Raw genomic sequence first — 27485 nt, 5'->3', positions numbered from 1 at the left:
TTTTCGGCGGGTTTATACAAATTCAAGTTAATACCTAATGACACAGAAAAATCAAAGATAATGAAGAAAAATTATTCATTTCCTCTTTTAAAAAAGCCCGACCACTGCACACTGAAAACAGCATTGAAACGCTTCCAAAATTTCTACAAGGTCCAGAACAGCTATTGCACACGCAAATACCACCTCTGGCGGCTGTGAATGAAACACAATCCCTTCACATTACAATGCTTGCAAGCAGACTTACACAACATGAGGATTTACAACACAGAAATTATGAGGAAGCAGCACCTTTTCTATTTTATCTCATGCTGCCTATCGGTTGACTATGTTTTAAGTGACTACAAGATATAACCTCACAAACACAACCATCAACCTTGTATGGTTCCAGGGAACCCTGTTTGTATGGATTCCATTGACAACCCAGCTGATTGATGATGAGGCTGAAAGCATTGCCCAATTCGGAATTCACCGTGAGCTCCACCATTTCACAGAAAAATGTAAAAAATCCACTCAGCACAATCTAATCATCTCATTCGGAAAAATAACATTGGGGTTTCTTATATGTGGATTTAGTGCTGCCAATTCCTTCCATTTTTCTCCAGTTCCATGAACGCGAGACGAAATGCTCCACAAGGTATCACCTGGCTGAACCTTTGTTGTTGCTGGAGCAGAAGATTTAGGAGCAGCTTTTGACTTCATAAATGGATGCTTATTGTTTTTCCCCATTCCATTAGCAAGCAACCAGCGGGAACCAGACTGTTTCTGACTCGCAGTACCCCATGGCTTCTTTTTGTCTGGTTCAGTTTTCAGACCTGCAACATGGACTTCAGTGATTCTAAATTGAGGAACAGCTTCCACTTCAGAAGATTTCTCTTCTTTCCTCTCCTCCTCTATTTTTTCTTTCCCAACTGACTCCAACTCATCATCCTCTTCATTACTGCACCTTAGTTCTGAAACCGTGCTGTATATTTTTGGCTTCGGTGGGAGGAACACTCTCTCTACTTGAACAAGAGAAAGCATTGGTGCCCCAACAGGCTCATAGTTTCGTAGTGGATCTCGAAGTTGCACCATCAATGCTACTGTGAAATTGTTCCCCAATAAACCACACTTTCTGCTAGCTCCTTTTCCACGCCTTCTCTCTCCCTTCGACCCTCCACGAATCATGTCCAAAGAGTTCGCGTGATGAGCCGCAAGGATTTTAGAAGTCCGCTCACTAATATGATCTTCATCATCAATTTCGCCGGAATCAAGTTTCAACCATTCATCAAGAGTTAATGAGAGGCCCATTAGTCCGTCAACATCATTACCATTGTCCTTTATGTCTAGCAATTGCAATCCAGCAGCTCCCTCCAAACCAAGAGATTCACCAACATTAACACCCTTGCCCTGGAGAGCTGCGATTTCTGCAACAGACTGTGCATTGATATTTGAAGGTGCATCTGCATCTGACATCCCAGATTGTATTCTCAACCCCTCAATTGAAAGTGCTTCAATTTTATCCATGGCTAAAGGAGCAAGATATTCTAGAGAAACATATTCTAAGCCCATCTCATTGCCTGCTGCACTTGAATTAAACTTATTAGACTTAGGCCCAGATAAAATTCCTTTAGCTCTTGTTACCCCATCTGATGTATCTTGCCCAACTGATTCATGTTGCATCAAGCATTCCCTGCAAACAATAAGGAATGGCATACAAAAAGAATTAATATTCACCAAAGATATAAAGGAAATATTTAACTTCTGACTTCACAATTCAGTGCTAAAACAGGACGTACAAACCTCTGACTCTGAGGTCCTTCCAAGGCAGGCACAGCTTCCCATGCTACTTCTTCCATTGTCTTTCCAGTGATATCTTCCAAGGGCATTAACTTGTTTGCCTGCATTGAAAGCTTCTCAATTCCTACTGATGCCAAATGCTGCAATATCTCAATTACCCCAGAACCCATTTCTGCCGGTACCACAACTGGACTGGAAACCTGCATGATCAAGTTCCCACCACTTTTGGCATTGCTGAAAAGTGAAGGATTCATGGACCGCAAAAACCCTCCATTCTTTGTCTGAAGAAAAGGACCTAACCCTTCTCCAAGAGGAGGCAAATCAAGTGGTTCTTCAGCAGGCAAATCTATTGGACTTCCGAAACTAGCAGAACTTTTTGGTGGAGAATGTTGAAAGGCCATCTCATTCAAGCCCCACTCACGCATTAATGATTCCGTCTCCAAGTCCTCTAACATTTTGGCCTTTTCTTTACTCCTTACTTCCTGAGTTGCTATCTGATGTTCTTCCTCTGCAGCTTGAATCACAGATGAAAGTTCAAAACTATCAGATAAGTTCTCCCAACCAGACTCAGTTGAACCCGCGTAGCCACATTCTGCTTGGTCACCATTGCCTATGTCCTCAAAATCAAATAAAGAACAACCTCCAGCAAGGGCTTCCTGCTCAAATTGTCTTAGCAGACGCTCTCTTGGAGACTCGGGATCACTCTCAGAACTCAACGAAAATGGACTATGCTCCATCCCTAGCATGCTCAAGAACTCATTTGCAACAGATTCTGTAACCTCATCCAAGCTAAGCGACCTCCCCATCATTTTCATTTGATTACCTTCCACGCAACTTCTTTTGTCTTCAGGTGATTCTAGTGCTGCTCTCTCCAGATCTGACACAATATCTAAAGCTGACTCTAGTTCTTTCATGAGTGATTCTTTAGTGCATAAGTCATCTTCTCTGGAAGTGAACTCACATACCACAAGGTCATCTGTACAACTACCTTTTTCCTCAACCTGGGATTCAAGCTTAGTTTCACCTTCAACTGCCACCTGTACACTGCTGGTGGTTTCAGGAAAATGGGTTTCGGCTGGAGATGCATCAGCAGCCTGTGTAATAACTTCTGATTCTTTCAGTTCATTAGCTGGTAATTCTATGCCCTGTTCAACTACAGAAAAATCATTTTCACACCCATTTTCTACTTTTTGACCAGAATCAGATGAAGGGAAGGGATTTGTTTTCATTGCTTCAAGATGCTCTGTGCACACATCAAGTTCAGGCTTGTAATCAACTGGAGTATCTGACTTTTCTTCTTCATCAAATTTCTGATAAAGTGTATTCACCGAACTGGAGAGTTCCGACCTTGATATAGGCAAAACCTCATGAAGATCCTTTATGTCCTCTACGGATTGAGATGAGGCTCGTGACCGCTGTTTAGGAAGAGTTCCAGCACGCCTTATACTGCTCCTGCCATCAACCTGGCCATATTTCATGCCTGCTGTTGTTGCCATACCCGAGTTATTCTGCCTCGAAGTCAACACCTCAGGAACATTCTGGCTATTTTCTGTTGCACTGGGATTATCCCCCAGCACTCTATACCCAAAACTAACATTCAATGAACCACCTTTAGCCTTTCCTGATAATCTAAAACTCGTTGTCCAGTTCCCTGAGCTTTTCTCCTCCTCTAACTCCTCCAATGTCAGAGGAAGCAACCTGGTGAGATCAATCCTATGCTTCCCCAGATCAAGTTCTGGTGCACCAAACACAGAAGCATATAGCAAAAAATGCTTTGCCTCATACTTTGCTGAATGGTGGGGTCCACTCCTACTACCATATACTGAGCACGTGTGGGTCAACTTCTCTTCAAATTTGGCCGTGCCTTGAACAACCTTCACTGGGTTAGTAACGAAAATTCCATCCCGCCTCTTCCAATGTACACAAAGACTAATTTCATTCAAAGCGGAGGGCAACCCTTCAATGGAATGGACTTGAAGAGAGAAGCAGCAGTTAAACCTACGGTTTCGGATATGGGAAAAAGCCTTCAAGGGCTTCCAATTCCAAAAGGACCTCTTCTCTTTAGCTAACAAGTTTTCACCAACAGATTTAGGCTTCGATTTTGGATCAGGTACGCGGGACTTTCCTATAGATCCTGAAGGGTTACTTCCCGCAGGAATTGAACTCCTAGAGGGGTTTTTATCTACGTATAAGGCTTTGCTTATAGTCTCAATCTCATTCAACAATTTCCCATTACCTGAATCCCCACCCCTTTTTCTTCCACCGTCCAAGTTTGACAGCATCTTCTACTGTTTTCCACACAAATTACAAAATTCAAAGTGAAAAACAAACAATCAAATTAAGCAAAACCTAATCCTACAAAGTCACCCAAAAGGACAATTCTTGACAATTCAAATTCATTGGCTTAAGCTCTTTTCTCACATAAAATGCAAAATCTATAAAATTGAATTGAATTTTTTTAAAATTAATCAGAAGTGAAACGCGAATTACCGAATAGAGCTGGCTGGGCAAAAAAAGCTTGCTGGTGAATCAGAACCAAAACCCTAATTACAAGATCCAAGGCATAGACTTTCGCAGCTGGAAATTCAAAGTCGAAATTTTGGAAGTAAACGGATTTTAAATTAAAGAGGGAGGAGGGAACGAAATCCAAAATCTTACAGAAAGAGAGAGTTTCGGAGTTTTCTGAGCAGCGTTTATGTCGCCAAAAATCGCTGTCAGTCTCTCTCTCTCTCTCTGGTTTTCTGTGTTTGAATTGCCGCTGCCTCTTTCAAACAAAAAATATGACAAATTTGAAAACAAGAAAAGAACAAAAACAAAAACAGAAACAAAAACAAAAAGAGTATGTAATTTTCCAGAGAGCCCGTAATTCATTGTATTTAGTTGTTTGGCCTACATTTTATGTACCCTTGTAATCTAGTCCTTTTCATTTTTTTTCTTTGTTTCTTTGTGGTTCGATTGAAAAAATATAGGAGTTTCACTAAAACATCCAAAATGGGGGCTGAAATTATAAAAAAACTCAAGCACTATTTAAACATATAAACACACCCAAAACTCATCATTACACACACTCAAAAAGTTGACTTTGGGGTTGATTTTGGGTGTGTTTCTATGTTTAAATAGTGTTTAGATTTTTTTATAAATACATGTCTAGAATTGGGTTTATTTATAAATTTGTAAAAAAATAATTGGTGTATACGTTCTAATTAGCTGATTAAGAACGAGTTAAAATTTGAGCATAGATAGTAATTTTAGAAATATAAATAAATAAATAAAACTTGACCCCATCATTGATATGTCATAAAATTGTGAATTAAAATGAGTAAAAATTGTTTACACCATAATCAACCAAACATATCCAGTCTCAAAACGACTAGCACCAAGGCAAACATGCCTTCTCTCTTGCCGAAGGAAAACACTCTTCTAAGGTGCCAGACACCTGTCGAAGCTCCCGATGCTGAAGCTCCCAATTGCCGAACTTATCTCCAAGACACGTGTCACCACTACAGCAACTTGCACAAAGTTCCACATCGAAACTTTATGCAAACCACCCACTTTTACTTCCCTATAAATAGGGAACAATATCCAAATAAAAATGGTAACTATTTTCTTACATTTACTGTTACTCTGCTAAATTTACCACTCATAGCTGACTTAAGCATCGGAGAACCTTCGACCGGCACCACACCGATGTCCGAAGCTTGACGACTACTTCTACTACTTTGTTTTATGCATGCTCTTCCCTTATCGAAGGTCTTCATCTTCTCCCTACTGAAGACTATCCACTTCTCTCTAAGTTGACCTCTCAAAAAGAGCATCAACAAAAATTATTATTATTGTAATGAGTGTTGTTAGAATAAGTTCTCATTGGTCAGTGATGGTAACTTAGTTAGTTGAGTTCTTCCGCCTCCACTCATGTGCACAGAGATTCGAACTTCCTATACATCAAATGAATTTTTATATAGACCCCTTCCACCAATCGCTTGTACTAGAAAAAAAAAATTCCCATTCATATATACATATAGAAGGTTATGAATTTTTCAACCCGCAAGACCTAGTTTTGGTTAATTGTGTTTAAATTTCCCCAATTACCTAATAAAGTTTTCTTTAAGATGAATGGGGTACCCAAAAGAACTTGTGGGCACTAGTGTAATTAGCCAAAAATAAAAAAATTGTCTTTGTGTGTGAAAAAAGGGTTGCATTTGCACGAAGAAGGGGAAACTAGGCTTTCATTAGCTTTTTTCTTCCTTAAGATATACTTTGCTTCCATAACTACCTCAAGAAAATGAAGAAGCCAGGTGTATATGTAGCATGTCTAAAATGTCTATATTTCATGTCCATTCAAGCCATAATATGGATAGGCATAATATGGATATGTTGTTTAATTTAAAGGAAGAATATAGACTATCTATAAGAGGTTGCGTACAAATATATATAGGCTTATACTTATGCGAGTCTTATAAATAATGTGAAAACTTTCAAAATCCTTTCGGATATTTCCAGCAAAGTCCATAGAGAATAACATCACAAGAGCTATATATATATATAGCATCTCTATTTGAAAACAACTTTATTCCCACTAAATTCTGGAACTTAGGGCATTAGATGCTGAAATTATTTTATTGTCGTAATATTCTAGCTCTCTCTCTCTCCCCAAAATCAAATTGAAAGAGCAAGCTTACAAGCAGTAGCTGACATGCACACATTATTATTGTGTATTATTAGAATTCAAATTAAATATCCTGAGATGAGAAGAACACACCAAGCTCATCACGACGAGACAACAGTGACCCACTCCCTCCAACCCACAAATGTACGAGAGCATATGTTTATCTCATTCATTCATTATTATGCAATTGCATACGTGACAAGAGAACCGTGTGGCAAATAATAATACTTCAAGCCCTCCCCCTACCCCTCAAATCAAATCCATGTAATATGCTTGACTATTTAAAGCTCACGATCTTTGACCATCTAAAGACGTCTTCATGGTGTTTTTTAGTGTTCTGGAAAAAAAAATGCATTTGACATGTATCACCATTTATAACTGCAACGATTGACAGTCACTCATATATACATATTCAAATATCAACAATTAATACGCATTCATATATGCATGCATGTGCGACTGACCTTATCATCACTCGACGCATTGAATAGCTTAGCTCATGTGTAGCATCAAATTATTGTGTGTGGTGCACAGAATTAAAAACCATTTAATAATTAATTAGCTCATGTTTGTAGACATTTTCGGCGGATATTGATTGGAAATTGTGAGCCCTTTTATTTGTTACCTTTTAGGGTTTTCCGGATGGAGGCCCATGCCTCAATTGCACCAAAGTGCTCCTTGAAGAGCGGGCTCGGTCCACTAGCCCAGACCGGGATAATAAAATTTAATCCCCTCCGTTTCAAAGTATTTTTCTTATAGGTCAAGTTTCCATCAGATTATGCCACGTATGGATCACTGGTGACTTGACTTTGGGTACTTACGTTCGTTGTGCTAGGCCTACACGTGGCAGAACCTACCATGCATAATCGTCAATGGCGACTGACAGAGAAACAAATGAGAAAAAACAATTGACCGAATATCCTTATTTTTTATTTTCTTTTTTTAATTAAAGACTATCTCATTTAAACCAATTCACCATCATGATGATAATAGGCAAATACCATCCAACTTCATCAATGAGAAACAATCAGGGATGGACCTTAAACATAGACTAACCTAGGCTACAACCCAGGTGACTATTTTTTTAGTAGCCCAGATAAAAAATTATAGCCCAGCCAATTGAATAACCTATACCCTCTCAAAAGAATCATTTGCAAAAAACAGAGAAGAAGAAAGCTGCACATCTCTACACATAGGATAAAAAAGAATGCACAGCCTGTGGACAAAAAAAAGAAAAGTAGAAGAAATTGTTTATGACTGTTTCTTAGAGCCGTCGACTTTGTCACTAAACTCATATAGATAATAAATTGATAATGAATTATTTTAATTTTATGAAATTTAAATAATTATGCCCCCCTTATATAGTGTTATTTTAGGAGCAAGGCTTATTATGCCCCCCTTGATTAGGTGTATTATTATTTTTTGTTATCAATTAAATTACATCGTGCTGTCGAGTTTTCTATGTACTTAGTATGTTTATATATGTACAGTAAATTTAGCCCAGTCAAGTTTGAAATCCTAAATCTGTCCCTAGAAACAATTTTATTTTCCTATTAAAAAGTTGGTTTTACATCCAAAAAAGAGTTACAATCGAATTATTTTTTCGTAATTATTTTTCTTAATTCTCTTAAACGCATCTCATATATGAAAAGAAAAAAAGAAAAAAAAAGAGTAAAAAACTTACAGAAGTTTCACATAAAAAAAGTGCGAACCTGATTTATACGTGGAAGGAGAGAGAGCCTTCCTTCTAAAGCTTTTAACAGATTTTATGTGGAAACACAAGCACCACCTTCCTTCTCTCCCTCTCGCTCTTTTTCCTCTCAATCTATCTCTGTAACTCTGTTTCCGATTAACAAAAGATGTCCAATAACGAAGAGCCCGTGGAGGAAACAAATGGGGATTCATTTCACATAGTGAAGCAGGGTTTGAAAGATCGATCTAAGGTATGGTCAAATTCGTTTGCTTTTTTGCTTTTGGTAACACAAATTTGTCATCTTGATTCGTTTTGAATTGTGGGTTGTGTTTATTTTTGGTTTTTCTTGATATGGGAATGCTTGTTTTTTCAGAAAGTGGCTCAAACCAAAGAGATTTTGTCGAAACAAGCGGTTCAGACCAGAGAGATCCTTTCAAAACAGGCTGTTAAGATCGCCAAACAAGCTGAAGAACACGAAAAGTTCATCAATAAGGTAGGTACTTCAGTTTTTATGTAAAATCAATTTGATGTGTTTGATTCTTTGTGATGTTGTGTGAAGCAAATGCATTGGGTTTGTTAATGTTTGTGGTAAAACTTATAAGTTATCTTTTTCATTCTTAGGTGACGCATCTTGTGGGGGTCCTCGGGTTTGGTGGCTTTTGCTTCCTCTTAGGAGCAAGTAAAGTTTCCTAATTGATAAGATGGATATTAATAATTGCTCAGTTGAGGAAAAGAACTTCCATTGTGTTTTTATTTCTAAAATTTTCTTTTTAACAGGACCCCAAGATATTCGATATGTATATTGTTTGTTCTATGTAATCTTTGTTCCTCTTCGTTGGATATACTATCGGTTCAAGAAATGGCACTACTATCTTTTGGTAAGTTTTCATTTCTTATAGATTTCTTTAAAATCTGTTAGTAAATTGTTACTACACTTGGATAACTAGGAAATTGATCGTAGACATTTGAAGATATTTATAATCATATGGGATGTCTTTGCCATCTGCAATACATCTTTGATAGGGGCTGCAAGGATAATGAAAAAACTGATTTGGCTCAAGTTAGTGGAGCAGAATAGAGTAATTCATTAAGTGTAGCGCAATGGAAGTTTGGTTGCTTCCTATTTGTTATTTTCTCCTTATTGTTCTGTTTACCTTGACAAAGAAAAATGAGTACCACATAGAAAGTTAGAGATAAGAGAGGAAGTAACTGTTGGTTTGAAGTTAATAATAGTGACCAATTACATGAGTTTAGCCAATTTCCATGATCTAATATATCTAATAGATGATAGATGAATGTTGATCTGCTACTTCTAGTATGCCCAATTGAAAGCTTGGTGGAACTTTTTCAAAAAGTTGGTCTCTTCATCCTCAATGTCAGTTTTAGTTACACCTCTTTCAGTCAGCATTTTCTAGAAAACCCTCGCACTCTTATGATCCTTCACTTATATATTTTTCACTCTCTATGGAATGATTTAATGATAAAAAATCAAAAAGTGATATGATTGTTTTTATGTCCTAGGACTTTTGCTACTATGCCAATACGATCTTTTTGGTTGACCTCCTTCTTTATCCAAGGAATGAAAAGTTTTTCATGGTTTGCTTCTCATTTGCTGAGGTAAGCAACACATCCTCAGTTACTTTGCTTTGTGATGAAGTAATGATTCACTTGTACAATTGTTGACTGTTTCAAATGCACAAGCAGGGGCCATTAGCATGGGCATTGATTGTTTGGCGTTGTAGCTTGGTGTTTAGTTCTCTTGACAAAATAGTTAGCGTCCTCATACATCTTTTACCTGGTGAGTCAGTCCTCTTCCTTACATTTTGTTTTGAAATACCCTCGAAACAATTTTGAATTATATATTTTTTTTGGGGACAGTAAATACAATGGCTTCATATTGGATATTGGGTAAAAATGCCGGGAGCAAAATGTCTGCACATATATGAAATCAGAAAGAGCCTCCCTTGTGGTTTCTTGTGATTTTGTGCGAGATATCATTCCTTGACCATTGTCTCATATAGATTTTAAAACTTTAATGTAGATCCAACCAGATAAGTGGATCACGCTTTAGTTATGGTGGACCCTAAGAAAATGTAGATGGCGATAGTCTTAAGCAGGTTTTGGTATTATATATGTCTGAGCTTCTCCCAAAACAGAGGCGAGTTTATGTTGCATAGTCTGTTTTGTTGTTGTATATATCACAAACATGCCCCTGACAGAATAGGTTTATTTCAGGGTTAGTTTTCTTCACCATTCGATGGTGGGATCCAGCTACTTTTGCAGCCATGCATCCAGAAGGAACCTCTCGCAGAGCTTCGTGGCCTTATGTAGAAGACAAATCCTACCTTTGGGTGTGGTTGTTTTGGGTGCCCTTGTTTGCTTACACCTTATGGCAGGCTTTGTATTTTCTCATTGTCAATGTTTTACGCAGACAAAGGCTCTTAAGAGATCCTGAAGTCATGACTTCTTACAGGTTCTTTATATCTCTCTCTCCTTCTTTTCCCTTACTTTTTTTTTTTTTTTTGGGTTCTATTCTTTCTTTTTCCCCTTTTCTGATTTGATTTTGAACAGGGAACTGTCAAAGAAGGCACAGAAAGCAAACAATGTATGGTGGCGCCTAAGCGGTTTGCTTGGGGATCAAAATCGCTTGCTTATGTTTATTCTGCTTCAAGCCGTCTTTACTGTGGCAACCATGGCGCTCACAGTCCCTATCTTCTTGTCATATGAATTGCATGTAGTTTTCCAAATACTCAAGGTTTCTGCATCTGTATGGAATGGAGGGAGTTTCTTGCTAGAGGTAATGCCTCGGCAAGTGATTCTCAAGGAGAAGAAGAAATTAGAAGTTCAGCCAGTGCTAACTGAGCGAGACCAATCAACGGATGATGATGGAGGGACCAATAATTCTGCCGAGGCATCCAGTCCTAACTAACAGCTGTTGAATATTATCCATTTTAGTCATGACAAATTACTCATCTTTTGTTGTTTTCTTAGAACTAGCGTACTTGTAGAAGTTTATATTTGTTTTGCAGATCCGTGAGCAATGATTTGTTTATGTACAAATTCACAAAAAATGAATTCAAATGAGTATTACAAATGAACACAAAACAGGTGGTCCATTAAAAATTGGAATTTACTTATCGGCTCTCTCCCCCCTTCTTTGGCGCATTTTGTGACCACTGAACATCAACAACAAAACTCTTTGCTCTCTTTGCTCTTTTTGGTTCTACTAAATTTTTTTCTTGTATTATGCATTCGTTTTGTTTTTCAGACGATATTAGCCTCTTCTAAAAAATAACAAAAATAAGAACCGAAAAGCATTTAAATTCAGTTGATATTTGAGGGGGGTTAAAAAGTTAATAACAAATAAAAGTCAAATAACTCTATATTCTATAATGTTGTTAATACACGGGCTTTCCATCTGGTATTTTTCAAAAAAAGAAGAGAAGGAAAGAAAAGAATATAACACCACTTAATTACAAATTGCTTCCACATACAACAAATGGCCTACAAAATGCATTTTCACTCAAAACCAGCAGACGACCTTAAACCCAACAAACAAGAAACTACCAGGCGCCAATGCCACACGTCATCACATAAATTGTGATACGCATGCGGCTTCCTAACAAATACCCTCGTGTTGACAAAACTTGAGGGCAAAGAATGAACTGACCCAAGCCATCAAACCAAGATTGATGGCATGAGCAAATAAAACAAGCACTATACACATGGATGATTACTAACAAAGAAACTGTATGCACAGCGCATCAATTGATGTGCTATGTGTCCGAGACATAACCATAAAAGATGCGATTTGACGATCGGAGACTATGCTCTTCACTATAACATCATTCGGAGCGGGGGAGTAAGAAGCCAAACCCAGAGTGTTCGCGAATCAATGGTGGAGGTTCGATGTCGGTTATATCTACTTGTTGCATTGACTTGGAGATGTCGTCCACCGAGAATGGTATGCTGCGTGAACATTCATAGAACATAAGAAGAAAAGATAACTTTCCATATGGATAATCAAATATAAAATTCCGACTTCAGTTTGGGGATAACAAATCAGTACCTTGAGTCATCGTCTAATAGGAAAGAGCTGCTTACAGCATTGTTTGAGTCCTCAGTCATCAAAACTCTCATGCTTGAAATAACCTGTGTAAGTTCAAACCAAACTTATTTTCAGAATACCAAAAGCAAGGACGGAGGTCAAAAGTTCAATATTGTATAATGGACCAGAGAGATTAATATTTTTCAGAGTCATTTGAAGTCAACTTACATCTGAAGACACACTGTGTGTACCATATTTGTCATCCCAGTACATTGTACTGATCCTGTACAACTGCTGTATGCTAAGAACCTGATGAAGCCACAAGCATTAACATCAGAAGGAAGTATGCAAGGAAAATAAATAGGTCCAATATAAAATGAGTGATTCAAAGGAAGAGGCACGAACGGGGCAGAGTTCTTTTGTTATTTCATTCAAGGTCTTCTTCGGTTTCTGATGTATAACCTGATATGTTCATAAATTTTTAAAAAGAAAAGAAGAAAAAAAAAAATTCAGTCAGCTAATTCTGCAATACTAATAATCACCATTTATTTGTTGCAATTAAAAGATCATAGACACGAATTTTACTAGGAATCCAACAGCCTGCCTAATATGCTTCAATTCATCCCAAGCTGAGCCTGCATACTGTAGGCAAAAAATATTCCAGGTAAATTCATGAAAAAAATACAGAAAATAAGTTCAGTGTGGCACAGTTCTTACTTCCTCACTTGCCCCATAACACCACTGTTCTAATTCAGCCAAACCTGCTTTTACATATTCCCCATTACTGAACGAACAACACTCTCGCCGCAAAAGAAGACTGCAGAAAATGATGGAAATAAATGCCACAAAACCCTTAGACAAAGTGACTTTCTTTACTGAAAAACATGACTAAATAAACAAAGGACAAAAAGGAAGGGGAAAATTTCTTTTGGCGACATAGAGAGGGAGAGGACTGACTAATCTACCTATTGAATAGCTGAACATTGATGAATGAGAATATCTGAGTGAACACCTTGCGGACCAAGAAGGGAGGCACCTGTGGTAAGCCAACCAATATTAAAAGCACTGTTCACTACAAGTATTACAATTTTTAACGCTCAATGAGGAAAACTATATAACTCACATAATTTGCTTTCATTGTCTTCAAGTAACTGTCCAAGCTTTTCACAATGCTTTGCCAATGAGCAATTAAAGCTTGCTGAGCGACAGCATTAGCTTGGGCACGTCCTTTTACTAAACTTGCCCGTGATGTCCTAGGTGCCTGCATAGTACGTAAAACAGAAAGCAATCAAATTTTCCGGTCATTTAAGGAGGCGAACATTGGTAAGTCTGACAGACACAGTATCCACCCTTTTTTCTGTGTCTACCACACAGACGATATGCATGTAAGAGTTACGAGTCATTTCAGGGCAACAAGGTCCTATATTACTTTTTGGCACTTTCAGGGTCGTGTAGCATACACAATCCCTTTCTTTTTTTATTTCTTATTTAACTTATGACAGGATTCAACAAATACAGTTGAAGAATATAATTTTCTCAGAAACATTTTATAATAAAAAAAAAGATATTAAGAAGAAGAAGAAAAAACCAAAGTTGAAGTTGCATCATTTCAGAGGATAGACTGTACTTATATAAAATGTTCCTGGATTATTCCAAATAGACTCCTAAAATTCCTTGTTGGAAACAAGTTATATGCTATTATGCATTCTTTTCGTGGCTACAATAAAACCAACAATAGCATACACAATAAAAATTACGTTAACAGTCACCTGGATACATAACCCGAGTAATGGTGAGATTTCCTTCTTTAAATTGTCTCTCATCATTCCATATATCTTCTCAAGGAAGGCAGTAAGCTGCTGCTTAAACAATAACGCAGGATACTTGGCCTCAACTTGCCGTAGGTCATCCAACCTACCAAGTCCTCGACCATTAAGAAAAGAGAGTCCTGCACTTTGAGGAGAAGCCCGTAACCCCTATAATTGACAACGGTAATTTGCAAAATAAGCATAAGTCCAATATGATACAACAGACTTCTGAACAAAGGTACTTAAATTAGAAGACAAACAAATATAAATGCTTTGTACCTGAGACATCCTTCCAAAAAGAGATGCTGAGCTTGTTCTCCGCCGTTGTGGTGTCAAGCTAGCTGCTCCACTTGCTTTAAGTGTGTGTTGGAGCAGCAACAATAAAGTTGAGGTATTAGATAACCAATAGGCTAATACGTCGTTATTATCCGGGACCTGCAGTGAGGTAAAACCAGCACTAGTAACATGCTCAACAGTATTCAAAACTTGTTCTAAATGATATGTACTAAGAAGGTATGGCTAAGTTTAGATAAAAAGACTGGGATGTCTTAAAACCACCAAGAGTGACTTACCTCTATGGCTGAAGCTATTGTTTGAATTACACGGTCAAAAATTCCAGTCCTTTCCACTTCAAATGACCTCCAATGAAGAAGACATTTGTATATGACACAAGCAGCAATTGGCCTTCCCCCAAAAAAACCCAAATCCTGTGATATACATTTGACCAGCAAGTCCTGGTTCTCCTGAAAAACAGTAGATTGCAATAGAAGAATTAGAAAGAGAAATAGAAGCATCATGGCATTAGGACATGCCGACAGCCACTTACCAGCTGCTTTTCATTGAGAGATTTCTGTGGTTTTTCTTCCGACTCAGGTTCACGTGCATTTGATACGGCAAGAGTCATATCCTGAAGCATATAGCAAACAGTAAGCAATACAAATAGAATAAATAAATCATTACCGCCTAAAAATTTGCAATATCTTCAAGGATAGAAGCAATGATGTCCACTTACTGATGTGACCTTTGATTCTCCATTTAGAACATTTCCATTTTCTGGTGTCCTCTGCAAATTTCAAAAAACACTCAACCAGTGAGCTTAAAGGAGAAGGACAATGCAAGTAAATGCAGAATGAGTAATGACCTAAACCAAAGAATACCTGAATAATCATTGTCCTCGGTCTTGAAGATAGAGATTTCCCAGTCGGTGACATAGTCAGTGCTTGTTGACGAAGTACTTGATTCTCGGACTCTGTGTTAGAAAGTTTCTCCTCAAGCCTGATATGGAAAATGTGTCAACTCCAATAAACATGACTTCACAGCAAAGTGGTGTCATGGAAGAGAGAGAGAGAGAGAGAGAGAGAGAGAGATGCTTTGTATATAAGTAAAAACAAATATAAAGGAGTGCACATCAAGACAAGAGAGGCAAGGGAATAGTGCATGTCAAGGTGAAAATTGATAGCAGGTTATACGAGTCTGATTCAGTAATTATAACGTGACAAAAAGGAAAATAAACGTAAAATTGACTGAACGCAGTTAATGAGCAACAAAATGTGAACTTGACCTACAAGATATGAAAGGAAAATCGCGAGTCAATCAGGGGTATAAAGTAGAATCATTTTTATTGCAACACTAGACACCTAATGATTCCATTATCACAAATGTTTACAAACCTCTGTACAGATTCCTGGAGCTGATCCACTTTTCTGCTTGCATCTTCAAGTTGTTTGACCAGCTCTGCATTTCTAGCCTCTGCATCAATAGAAGCTTTCTTGGCCTCTTCCGCCGCCTGCCTTTCTGACAGCAGCAAGGTCTGTACAGTTGTAATGCCTCATTAAGTCAGCACATTGCATGAGTTCAATTTTGAGGTCAATCATCAACATTATGTGCTCTTGAAACGATAAAAACTATGATTCCAAGGTAAAATATGAACCAGACAACCCCAACGAGGAGTGTCAATTGAGTCCGCACAGGTCTTGACCAAGCTCAGTTTGAAGTGTAAATAGTTGAGCCTAAGCTCAATCCAACCCATTATTTAGGGCAGAAGTTTTAGATCAAGAGCGGCCCACCAAGGTAAATTCCAAGGTTTGACCTTTTTAACAAAATATTTCACATGATATAACTTGAACAGCTTTCAAGCAAGAGTATATAAGCTTATCAACCATCAAAATACACATCTTTATGTAAAAATTAATATGCATCACCCTTGGGGTTGGCCCAATGGTGAGGGTGTGGACCAAGGCTTTGATTCCCTTCATCGAAACCAAAAAAACATTAATATACATGTATACAAACGAAAATGAAATATCTACTACAGATCAGGCTGGGCCTATACTTGGACTTATTTAAGCCTAGCCTAGATCAGCCTGAACTTCAATTTGGGCTTAAAAACTCTATCTGAAATCAGCCCAAACTGAAGTCAAACAAAACCAGGTAAAACAGTTCGGGCCAAACAGATCAGCCTTCAAGCTAACCCAGCCAATTGGGAGTCCCAAAGCCAAACCTGCACAACCAGTTGTTTCGAACGAACTCTCTGCACTAGAGAGACACGACCTCCACAGAATACAGCATAAGATATGTTATTATTTGTCTGTTTGAGTTGTAATATATTTTATTATCATTGTTAGGGTTTTTCTGTCACGAACTGGTAAACTCAAAGGAGAAGATACTTCATCCGCAGAGTATTAGCAATTATCATCCAAAGATTCAGTGCCTACCTTCAAACTCTCCACCTCAGCTGATAATGAATCAATTTTTTCAGTGTCTTGGATTATAACAGGAGTCTCCTTGATGACAGGAGGTGCTTCTTGAATAGCTTTCTGAGCTGCTTCTCGTTCTCTATTTGCTCTGGAATTTGCTTCTTCTACTTGTATTTGCATTGCATGCAAAGCTTCTTGCAACTTAGCAGTTTCTTGGGCTTTTTCCTCTTCCAAATCAGTCTGCAATTTGACTCAGCATAAATTAATTTATAGTGCTATTAAATGATTTACTTCCCCTCACCAACCAAAAAGAGCAAGCATACTATATATTAAATATAAAAATATAAAATTACCCTTAATCGCTTCTCAAGTTGTAAGCGCCATGTAAGTTCTTCCACACGTTTTTCCAGTTTATCTTTAGCTTCTTTTAGGGCCCCTGTTTCTCTTGCAGCCTGAATGGATTTAAACCAGTGTCATTACAATCCATGACGCATTACAACTTCCTACAGTAACAAAATCACATTAAGGAGTGTGATTCAAACCATTTTGAGATTTCTGAGCTCTCTTCGGGCAACCCTGCTCCTCCACCCACACTGAGTAATTATGGCAGCTTTCTGGAGACTCCTATAATAAGAATATGCTATGTGGCAACGCAAATGAGCCTGCAAGCAGCCAACAAGATCCACTCATCAATATTCATTTCTCTGAAACAAGTTACATGAAAAGGAGCAGTATTTTTCTTGCAGTTCATCCTGGAAAGTAAATTAGTAACATGCATCTAGAAGTTTCTTGATTTCTTCTTCGTAAATTTTAACACAAGCAAATCAGGAGATGAATGGCAATAGGACCTGGACAATAACTGCAGCCTTAGTTTGCTTTCTGAATCTGAATTCATTTCGAGCAGTCATTGCCCTCAACCCTGTCTGTATTTTGATTGCAGACAACCGTTCCGTCAAGTAGGATTTCCTGGCAATGTACCGCCGGAAATATTTCTGTATCTTGACAGCTGCTGCTTCTTGTCGCAGCTGCTCAAAAACTTCACGAGCAGATATACCTAATTTACATATATAAAACCAAAAATATAGTTAAATATGGAGTACCTCATGTTAAAACAACCAATCAATAAAATATGTTCTGTGGCAAGGGATATTGCATTCCTACTTCCATGAATTTGGTAAGCTTGAGAAAGCTAAATTGCGTTTTAAATAAATTAGCTTATGGTATTTTACAATTATTATATCCCAGTTTACTCGTCAACACCAGCCACCGACCCCTTACCCCTTAAAAGAAAAAAAGGAAAAACTACCACCCCTGTGTGTATGCATATTGAGAGTCACACAAACACAGATCTGTTCAAGTACAAAACAATCATTTCATTGGTCTTCGAAATCTCCATCATGGAGAATTATTATGCAAGAGTGCAGAGCCAAAGTTTGTTTATTTTAAAATTTTGCGATGCAAAAAGTCCAGCATCTTGATAGTGAATGGATTAATTGTTGCATGGCTAAATTTCACACCAAAGATACATGTCAATCAAATCAAGAAGCAGAACGTATTAAGAAAAATTGTTTAAATGGCAATACAAGATGATACCTCTCAAATAAGATTGCAATTGAATAGCAGCTTTGCGTAATGCAATGAACTCTTTGCGTGCCATATGTGTACGAATTTGCCTTTGTATAGTTCTGGCTGCATGTCCAAGTACCTCTGCTCTTCTTGCATCCAACTCGGCCATCTGACCAGCTCTTAGAAAGACCTTTGTCTTGCCTATCTGCCAAGGCATGTTGAGAAAAATGATTATCGGAATACAACAGCTATATTGATCAAATGCTTGGCAAAATATGAACAACTAAGCTAATTGTGCAGGCATAAACAGCATGCTAGTAGAAAGTTCAAACAACAGGTTATACACGCATCATCTAGATGATAGCAGTAATAAGAAAACCTAAATGAATTTCAGAAAGCTATTAGCCTACTAGGGACAGCTGATGGGCATGGATAGTCAGGTTTCCCTGTCAACTCTTATTAGGACAGGGATGTCAGGCCCACAACCTGGGTTGGTGCAGCAATGGCCACAACTCAAGCCAGCATCTTTTGCAGATAAGCTCGAGCATAAAAGAGAGGGTGTGTAACCCAAGCCTGCCTAACTGCTATAGCTAAGTAACATCATCAACATGCTATGAGCGTAACAATTTGAATCACCTGATAACCAGTCAAACCCATTTTATCCAGGATCATTTGGCATGCAACCTTATCCTCACAGCTGTTCAGGTAAAAGTAAAAACAGTTCAGTAACACTTCTGATGAATATGAAATCTACAGTAGCCATTATTAAAAGTAAAAATTAAAACATCTATCCATCTTTCACCTGGCATGAGAACTAGCAAAGTGAACAATTACTTACTTTCCTTCCAAAGCTTCAGGAGCAAGAACCCCAAAGCGATGAAGAAACTCATAAAATGTACGTCGGGTAGGATATCCAGCACAGCTGATCCTAATCGCCTCAAGAACACCCTGAAACAAATAATAATGACCTGTATAAACTACCCCGAAACACAGGATTTCAAATGATAATTGTCGGAGGTTATGCAGCGGAAATGAAGCACAAGAGGAAAATATAGGCAGCTCATACTCACACCACAGCGTAATTGTTGTATTATGTTAAAGTTCTCAAAAATAGCAGGCTTGAGGACACTGTTGGGCTTCACACATCTGATATAGTGAGGTTCTGTTGAATTCAAGGTCTCCATCAAAGATTGAAGTTGTAACTGCATTTTCAAGAAGATAATCTCAGTTGTTGCCCAAAAACAAAAGTTTTCAATAATCTAATCTATAAAGAGACTTAACTTTTGACATTACCATCATAAATGAAGCAATAAGAGGAACGAGACAATGAATTCATTTTTGCTGTCCAGGCCTTACACGAGGGTTAAAAAAGTTTCCCTGATTTATTGATTATTATTGGAAATTAAAACACATAATTGAGACCAATGACACCATCACAAATATCCCTTGTCCTTTATGACATTTCCAGAAGTTGTCAACCTATACTCAAGTACTGCGTAGTCACCAATTGAAATACTTATTCAATGAATCTATTACTGTGCACACAAGTTCAAATATGCTATTTCTGGTTGATACGATGTTATTTTAATTTCTGTACAGAACCTGAGTTGCAAATAATGCACTGAGAATATCTTCACCTCAACTAGGTCATTATGTGCCAAATAGCATATTTTATCTTGGGGTTGCAGTAATATCTATCCCCTTCAATTTCACATGGACCATAACTTTATTTTTCTGTAAATCTAACAATGGGATCAACCATAGAGCATTAAACATTAGGCAAAATAAGTTAGCTAAAGCCAGTTTTAAAAAAAGTATATTTGATCCAATTTAAACAGGTTGTGAAAAAGTTCTCATAATAATACCTTGAAGCGTGATCCAATGGATGAAAATTTAGATGACTTGGATGATTCCTCTGGAAGTGGAGGAAATAGCCCTGCCACAAAAGGGCATTTGGAGGCTGTCAACAGATCCTGGTGTTCTGCGACCACATAATCTTTGTTTTTATCAAGGAACTGATCAGCCAAATAAGTTACCTGAAATAAAATTGATGCTAAAATTTTAGCACAAATTACAATAATGTTATAGAGTAACTGAACATGCATAATAGCCCAAACAAGTATACCTCCCCTGCATAGTGAGATATGGTAAAACTAGTACGAGAAAGCTTAGGTTTGATAAAGCGCTTGTTTTTTGTGAATGTCTGGTATAACTTCTGCGCGAATGTTTCATGTGTGGATTTAGGAAACATACTGCGAAGCAATCAAACAAACATGAGTCCAACCAGAAGGACGAATTTAAACAATTACAATTATTCATGAAAACCAACAGATGGTAACTTGGGATAGAAAAAACACATATACAAAAAAGCTAAAGTAAGTTAACTTCTTGTGAAGATAAGAATTCAGATCCCATCAACCTTATAAAAAAAAATTGCAGGATTAAATATTATCTACATACCAGGCTTCATCTAAAAGTGCAATTATTCCTCCAGGTTTCTGGAAAAAAATAAATAAATAAACAACTCAAATCAAATAGAATCAGAAAAACCTACAATTTGTTCTTTTAGTTGAAGGAAAATCAACGTAATGAGTTTGTACTCATGTAAACTATATTAGCCATTCTGGATGATAAACAAGAATGCATCAAGCAACAATCTGTTACCCTTTCAATCAGATCCAACACATCTTGGTTATCAACAAACTCAATGTAGCTCCAATTGATTTCTTCTTTTGTATATTCTTCTTGTTCCATCTTGAAGACATGCTGCAACATGCAATTACCAAAGATTTTGATTAAGACTGAACCTAATTATTATGAAAATTGGAAGTGAGAACTATGCCAAAATTCTCCAACCTGATTGAAATGTTGTTGCAACTTCTCATTAGTAAAATTGATACAGAACTGCTCAAAACTATTCAAAAGGAAATTTGTCAGCTGCAAGACCAGAACTTACATCGTAAAAAATATCTAAAGTAAATAGTTTACCTGTTGAACTTAAAGCTTTCAAACCCATAAATATCAAGAACTCCGATCAATGACTTTGAGTTTGGATCTTGACCAATTGAGATGTTAATTTTCTCCACAAGCCTGTATGCATTAAAGAAAATTAATGTAAGAATAAAAAACAGTGGTTAGACACATATGTTCTTGATACTAGATATCACAACAGCATGGCTGAAAACACATGGACACAACAAACACGTAGAAACAGAAGCATTGTAAGGAAGTCGCATTACCAGTCAAACAAACGGGAATAAATAGTTTTCGCTAGGGCATCTCTGCTAGCCAATGCAGAAACAGGGTCAAGAGTCCTTGTGATGATCTCTTCTGGTGTTACCATTACACGCTTAATGAGAGCTTCTTCCAAGCTCTTAGGATCACACCTACAATAGAGAATAATTGAAGAATGTGGCATTAACAAACAAGCATTAATATAAGATTGGAAATGTATCTGATTCTGGAAACGTTAAAAGAAGCATACTTAAGCAACTCAGCTGTCGTACTAAGATGGAATCTAGACTTCTCATCCTTTATGACAGAAGAGTCAATATCCTCTCCTTTCGCAAATTCAACATTCCCAAGATGCAGAATTGCAGCTACCACCATAAAAATTGCATCCTGGAAAAAAATTTATTATCAAACTGAATGTAACACCACACGCTATATCTTAACATGCACTTCTAGGAACACCGACCTGCTCTTCCTCACTGATTCCAACTATATCCATAGCCCTTCGGGTTGCAAGATATTCCTGGCCATCATCTATTCCATCCAGCTCATAGCAACTGGATTGATTCAAGTAATGGAATTGTTTAGGGTTTCCCAACTTAAACTTCTCTCTCTCCTGAAAATGTTTTAAGAAGTGACAATAAATTTTTAACTTACCATCACAGGTATAGAGCAGAATAACATATGATGGAGGTTGGGTGTGTGCAGACATTCAATGTCAAAAGTACAATATAAATACCTCAGGTGGTGAGGCACAAAGAAGGTAAAAGCAATGATAGTTTCTTTCAGGATCTGAGATTTGGCAAACACGAGACCTTTCAAGCAAATAAGTTCTTATAGCTGCCCCAGATATCCTCCCATTCTTGTCGAATTGGATTTCAACAAATTTACCAAAACGACTGCAATGTGTAAACAGAATAGACATTGAGAAAGTATACTAAACTCTGTGAAAAGTTAAAAATGTACACCGAACTTCCTTGACATTAAATTTTGTATAACTTATGGATAATGATATATCAATATGGTGTAGGCTGACCAAAGCAGATTTTCCCAAACCAGAACAAAGCATCCAATCATAATTTTCTTTCAATCTTGAGACAATCTGTTTCCTTTATCAACAATAGAATACACCTCCATACTACTGGATTGGATATATATTATGTTATTATTTTTCATTTCACATTGAACGTTTTGCATCATTTATTTGACAGTTAAGTGGATGATAGGGAACCAGACATTTTTACATTACAATCTCTTTGCCTTCAATGAAACCATGATTCTAACTTCTCAAGCCCTGGAATGACCAAATACTCACCTAGAGTTGTTGTTCCTGACAGTTTTGGCATTTCCAAATGCTTCAAGAACTGGATTGGACTGTGAATAATCAACCAGAAAAACCATTCAGATAACAATTTTTATCCCATTTAAACATATAAACTATATTAAATTTTCAAGATATTATTAAGGAACTGCAATCTTAAGACTCTGTGTAGTTTTATCATACTTCTAGAACTTGCTGTTCAACTGTCCGCCCTTCTACACCAGATCGACCTCCAAGGTATGCAAGATATCGCATAAGCATCTTTGTCGTCTCTGTTTTACCAGCACCACTCTCTCCACTTACAAGAATTGAATTGCTCTTTCCTTCGTTGATCATAGCTCTGTTATATAAAATATTGAATTATTAAGAACGTGACAGGAAGAGGTGGGGAGGGGGTGGTGGGCGAATTGCCAATTACACACACACACACACACATCTGACACCATAGATTTAAGTTACCTGTATGCAACATCCGCAATTGCAAAAACATGAGGGCTTAACTCCCCGAATGCAGCTCCTTTATATTGTTCCATCATATGTACGTCATACAAATGTGGTAACCTTTGAAATGGGTTTACTGCAATCAAAATATTTCCAGTGTACGTCTGGAAAGATATTACATAAGACTGTCAAAAATTTCTTTTTCGACTCAAAAATTTCTTCAGCACATACAAACAGAGAGAACATTGTATCTTACATAGATTTCATTGAGTTCATATCTGGTTGCCAAATTATGCAGAACTCCTGGTTCATGCAAATATGACAGCTTTGTCATGTCATCTACACCTCCAGGAGGAGCTTCAGTATCCTCGGGGAAAACTTTTGAGATATTTGTAACCACCTGCAACCAGATTTTCAGTTAGTGAAAATTATAATAACTAGCATAAAGAATTTCAGAATTAGTTAAACATCAAACTTCCATTTTAAAATGAACATTAATGCAAAGCAATCAGATAACATCTTAATCACATGAAGGCTTCCAAATTTGAAATTGATCACCAAGATAACCAATTTCATTTGCATTGAAAAGTTTCTATTAACAAAAGCTTTTTCCCATCAGAAAAAGCAGAGACATACACAGTAAATAAATTAAGTATGGCTCACCGTTTTCCCACTTTGCGTATGCACATGAACTTCTTCACCACTAATTCGGAGAACTTCTCCACCAATCCATGCTTCCGCTGGATCTTCAACCCAGACATGAGAACCTACTATAATGTTAACTGGTGGAGCCTGCAAACATAGATAAAATGAATACAAGAAACTATCACTGTCACGCAACGTACAGGTTACTGTGGCTCAAGAAACTATCGTCCACAATGAGCATACAAATGTAAAAGAAAACATTAATCAACAGGATCACACAAGATTATATCTCTCAAATTTTTGGATGCTATGAAAGGAATTACGAGTGAGTAACAACAACTAATCTCTATCATCATAAAATGAGGAACGATAGGAATTGAATTACGAGTGAGTACATAATACATTATACTATAAACAGCACAGCTGTCAAAATTATTTCATTGAAAATTGCTCAAAAGTATCTTGAAACAAGTAGGTCTAAATCTGAATCTAACAATGTACTCAATGGCTATACAATTCTTTAGAAGACAATGTCAGCAAAAGTTTATACTGGTGGCCTGAAAAAACATGAAGAGATGTAATAGGGCCTGAACATAAATCTAACTACACAGCATGGTTGTGCTTCAGGCATACCATGATTGTGAAGCATTTAAAAAAAAAAAAATTAATTGTTCAAAAAAAATCAAATCAACAAAATGTTGACAGATTTCAAACCCACAAAAGACTGACCAAAAAGAAACTAAAACAAGAAATAAGACTACAACTAGAAACAGCCAACAATAAGTTTACAGCAACATTGCCCCCGATACCGCTCTAACATCTTCCACCTCCATTTCAATATTTGACTTAGTGTTGACTATGAAGCCATGCCCACGGAAACCACACCTGCTTCCAAGAGCTCGATTTCTAATACATATTGAGAGGCCGCGAACAACTATTATGCATAAAATTACTTCTAGCAAAGCAAAGCCTACCAAGTCCTTATTAATTGACTAAAATGACCAACATTGCCTCATTACTTTCAAAAATTTCGATGCCACGTCAATTATATGGAACCTTTTATTTTCGGTAAGAAAATTATTCCCTATCCGATATCTACTTCACATATAACCTGAATACGCACAGAACACAATCAAACTATCCAGTAAAAGTTTATTGTTTACACCGCAATGCGTGGCTAACATCTGAATCCAATGAGAAGTTTTTCTTTTGGCCTTAGCAACTACCTATTCATATTGATCCAATTCGACATTTTCAAATTGATTTTTCATCGGAAGCTATAATATTTGGCAACTCAAAAATTAAACATTCTTAGCCTTTGTAATTGCAACATACTTTGAGCTACAAACTTAAAACCAGATAATCAAATCCCAAGCTTTTAATAAGTACCTTCACAGTTTATAATCCAAGACTAAATCCAAATAAAACTTTGCATAATCGGACTTAGCTAAGGTAAACCAATGAGTCAAACAAATCAAAACAAAGAAAACAATCATTTCCATATATTTCTTCAAGTTACCATATAGATTGTACTGAGCGATCTCCTCCGTTATGTCATCCGATACAGGACCGAGTCAAAGAGGAACTGACTCGGCGAGTTAGATCGGAGCGAAACAGACTGGTAGCTTTGGAGTTTCAACGGCAATTTTGAGAAACGAATTTGAATTTCGAGCTGGAGAAGACGATAATAGGAAGAGAACAAAGCAGATGATGAAATTTTTTGGCCCTTTTCCGAAGCTTTTTCAAAAAAAATTTCTCTCTCTACGAAATTGGAGGTATGGAAGCTTATATACGAAAAAGCAAGAAGCTTTGAAAGCTTCTCTGTCTCTGTCTTTCTCTCTCTAAGTTTTTGAGTTAGCTTGTTGCTTGCTGCTGTGCGTTTCGGACAGTATAAATTATTTTTTCTGCTTTTATTTTACTGGTCTGGTCAAATGGGGTCCTTGGATTGGGAGAGAGAGTGAAATGTCTTCGCGAGCTCCACACACATTGGCTTTCGGCTCAAAAAACCGATGTGTTTGGGCAGATACTTGTTTTTAATTACGGAATCACCCTTCCTCCTTTAGGAGGCAATTTCTTTTGGCTACCACTAAACACCCATGTACACTATGTATATCGAAGATTCTAATATGCACCTCACGTCGTCTATATACAATAAAGAAAGTGTTATTTGTTGTCTTCATAATATATTCAAAAATAATAAATCTCATATATGCACTTTTAGTTGTCTACAGTGAAATTACCGTAAGGCAGAGTCTTTTTTCTGATGAAAAATTGTGTATTAACACATTGATGATATACTTATGACTGGGATGTGCAGCGCAAATGCAACATGGTGTAATAAAATATAGCTAACCCATTGACGACATACTTATGGTTGGACCCTAGTTTGCTCTTTGATAAAGGCAAAGGTCCAAAGTGAACATTTTGAGATTGCTAAATTATTATATGAATAACGTGGTATTTCATAATGTTTGTATATTCTAACTAAAAATTAATTAGATAATCTGAAAGAGTTCCAGTTCATTTTGTGTTGTTGGAAATCATAATCACTATTTTGTCAATGTTAATGGCTTAACTAATTTGGATAAAGCCAATTTGAGCCACTATATTCAACTCTTGGCACATAACGTAAGGAACTTGTTAGTCTTCTATTCCATGGATGGAAACCCAGGTTTTTCATAACGTGTGGCTTTCTTTGAAAAAAAGTTTCCTTCCCATAAAATAATGGGCTGAATCATCAATTCTATCAGGGTTAAGCTGGTAATTCTGTTCAAGCTAAAGGGTAATTTTGGATTAGCAGTTTCAAGTAATTTCCGACCAAAATATTATTAGAAAAAGATTTTTTACGTTTGACGACATGACAATCTGATATCCACGTACCATTCGCTGGCGCCTGAATTTTGTATAGCTATATATTTGGGATCGAGAAAATTTCCCGTATAAACACTCACACCGAGCCTGTATGTTACAATTGATCAAAACCAAACTATAAATTAGGAGGAGCAATGAAACACGATCCATGTGGAAGCACTTGGCTTGGGCCTCTCTAAAATCTATGAAATATTTTTCTTTTCTTTTCTTTTTCTAATCGTCATGAAAAATGATGAAATAGAAGCACTTGGCTTGGGCCTCTCTAAATTGTATGAGCATCAACACATGACATAGCTTGCTGCTTGCTTGAGCTTTTGTGGGCAGACCCGGAATCCAGGCCTTGAAACATGATTTCTCTTTTGTCCAGGAAAACAACATATCAGAATTCACAGCGAAAATAAGGCAACGGCTCCAAAAACAAAATGTTGTTTAACTAAATCGGGAAAGAAAAAAAAAACACTAAAAACTACGAAATGGTTATCAAACGGGCCTTTTAGAGAAATAGAGGAGATAGGGAGTTGGGTATGTTTTTGAAGAGACGGTGTTTGTTTGTTTTGGGCTTTATGCTTTTCTTGGGTGTTTATGCAGTATATATACTGTATATGTCCTCCTTGTCCAATTTTTAATAAAACAAGATAAATAATATGAATAAAGGGAATCTAAAACTCAGTCCCTTTTTTCCTTTCTTCTTCTTCTATTGGGTTTTGTTTTTTGTTGGTTTTA

The 27485-nt window shown here is 37.1% G+C and overlaps 3 protein-coding genes across 5 annotated transcripts; 1 reads left to right on the top strand and 2 right to left on the bottom strand.

Annotated features, from left to right (window-relative positions):
- Window positions 1–58: 58 nt before the first annotated feature.
- On the bottom strand, window positions 59–4558 carry LOC103340545 (EEIG1/EHBP1 protein amino-terminal domain protein). Of its 2 annotated transcripts, none has more exons than XM_008243968.2 (3): window positions 4267–4558; window positions 1780–4064; window positions 59–1669 (listed from the first exon to the last, which is right to left on the bottom strand). In XM_008243968.2, exons 2-3 carry the CDS (start codon window positions 4056–4058, stop codon window positions 511–513), a joined length of 3438 nt encoding a protein of 1145 aa, XP_008242190.2. In that variant the 5' UTR covers window positions 4059–4064; window positions 4267–4558; the 3' UTR covers window positions 59–510. The 2 variants fall into 2 exon arrangements, with proteins under 2 accessions (XP_008242190.2, XP_088898333.1); XM_089042207.1 differs by having other exon boundaries at window positions 1780–4061.
- A 3623-nt stretch (window positions 4559–8181) lies between these two features.
- Window positions 8182–11163, top strand: LOC103340544 (glycerophosphocholine acyltransferase 1). Its single transcript, XM_008243967.3, has 8 exons — window positions 8182–8385; window positions 8509–8628; window positions 8757–8814; window positions 8913–9013; window positions 9657–9752; window positions 9840–9933; window positions 10371–10608; window positions 10707–11163. Exons 1-8 carry the CDS (start codon window positions 8302–8304, stop codon window positions 11062–11064), a joined length of 1149 nt encoding a protein of 382 aa, XP_008242189.2. The 5' UTR covers window positions 8182–8301; the 3' UTR covers window positions 11065–11163.
- A 325-nt stretch (window positions 11164–11488) lies between these two features.
- Window positions 11489–25714, bottom strand: LOC103340543 (myosin-17-like). 2 transcript variants are annotated; one of them, XM_008243966.3, is made up of 39 exons: window positions 25411–25714; window positions 23910–24038; window positions 23503–23646; window positions 23265–23410; window positions 22989–23145; window positions 22800–22858; window positions 22224–22383; window positions 21951–22100; window positions 21738–21874; window positions 21493–21639; window positions 21242–21343; window positions 21110–21167; window positions 20918–21019; window positions 20714–20751; window positions 20379–20505; window positions 20119–20289; window positions 19324–19455; window positions 19092–19201; window positions 18890–18950; window positions 18281–18458; window positions 17536–17741; window positions 17230–17349; window positions 17041–17139; window positions 16706–16927; window positions 15662–15801; window positions 15149–15266; window positions 15004–15054; window positions 14818–14898; window positions 14564–14734; window positions 14271–14426; window positions 13953–14159; window positions 13307–13444; window positions 13149–13219; window positions 12901–13000; window positions 12769–12825; window positions 12589–12645; window positions 12412–12492; window positions 12205–12287; window positions 11489–12104 (listed from the first exon to the last, which is right to left on the bottom strand). In XM_008243966.3, exons 1-39 carry the CDS (start codon window positions 25411–25413, stop codon window positions 11981–11983), a joined length of 4593 nt encoding a protein of 1530 aa, XP_008242188.2. In that variant the 5' UTR covers window positions 25414–25714; the 3' UTR covers window positions 11489–11980. The 2 variants fall into 2 exon arrangements, with proteins under 2 accessions (XP_008242188.2, XP_088898332.1); XM_089042206.1 differs by lacking the exons at window positions 20379–20505; window positions 20714–20751.
- Window positions 25715–27485: the final 1771 nt, after the last annotated feature.

This window comes from Prunus mume, linkage group LG8 (genome assembly GCF_029339155.1).
Source record: "Prunus mume cultivar Tortuosa linkage group LG8, ASM2933915v1, whole genome shotgun sequence".
Classification (NCBI taxonomy): Eukaryota; Viridiplantae; Streptophyta; class Magnoliopsida; order Rosales; family Rosaceae; genus Prunus; species Prunus mume.
This window is presented reverse-complemented; position numbering and strand designations above follow the sequence as displayed.

What these genes read in the sequence shown, in the direction of transcription:
- LOC103340545 (XM_008243968.2), bottom strand. Translation starts at nt 4,058, where the DNA reads ATGCTGTCAAACTTGGACGGTGGAAGAAAAAGGGGTGGGGATTCAGGT. An exon ending in GAAGGACCTCAGAGTCAGAG is followed by an intron (nt 1,670 to 1,779) that starts GTTTGTACGTCC and finishes TATTGTTTGCAG; the next exon opens with GGAATGCTTGATGCAACATG.
- LOC103340544 (XM_008243967.3), top strand. Translation starts at nt 8,302, where the DNA reads ATGTCCAATAACGAAGAGCCCGTGGAGGAAACAAATGGGGATTCATTT. An exon ending in TTTGCTTCTCATTTGCTGAG is followed by an intron (nt 9,753 to 9,839) that starts GTAAGCAACACA and finishes ATGCACAAGCAG; the next exon opens with GGGCCATTAGCATGGGCATT. An exon ending in GAAGTCATGACTTCTTACAG is followed by an intron (nt 10,609 to 10,706) that starts GTTCTTTATATC and finishes GATTTTGAACAG; the next exon opens with GGAACTGTCAAAGAAGGCAC.
- LOC103340543 (XM_008243966.3), bottom strand. An exon ending in TTGAACAGCAAGTTCTAGAA is followed by an intron (nt 22,859 to 22,988) that starts GTATGATAAAAC and finishes GATTATTCACAG; the next exon opens with TCCAATCCAGTTCTTGAAGC. An exon ending in TATTCCCGTTTGTTTGACTG is followed by an intron (nt 21,344 to 21,492) that starts GTAATGCGACTT and finishes TAATGCATACAG; the next exon opens with GCTTGTGGAGAAAATTAACA.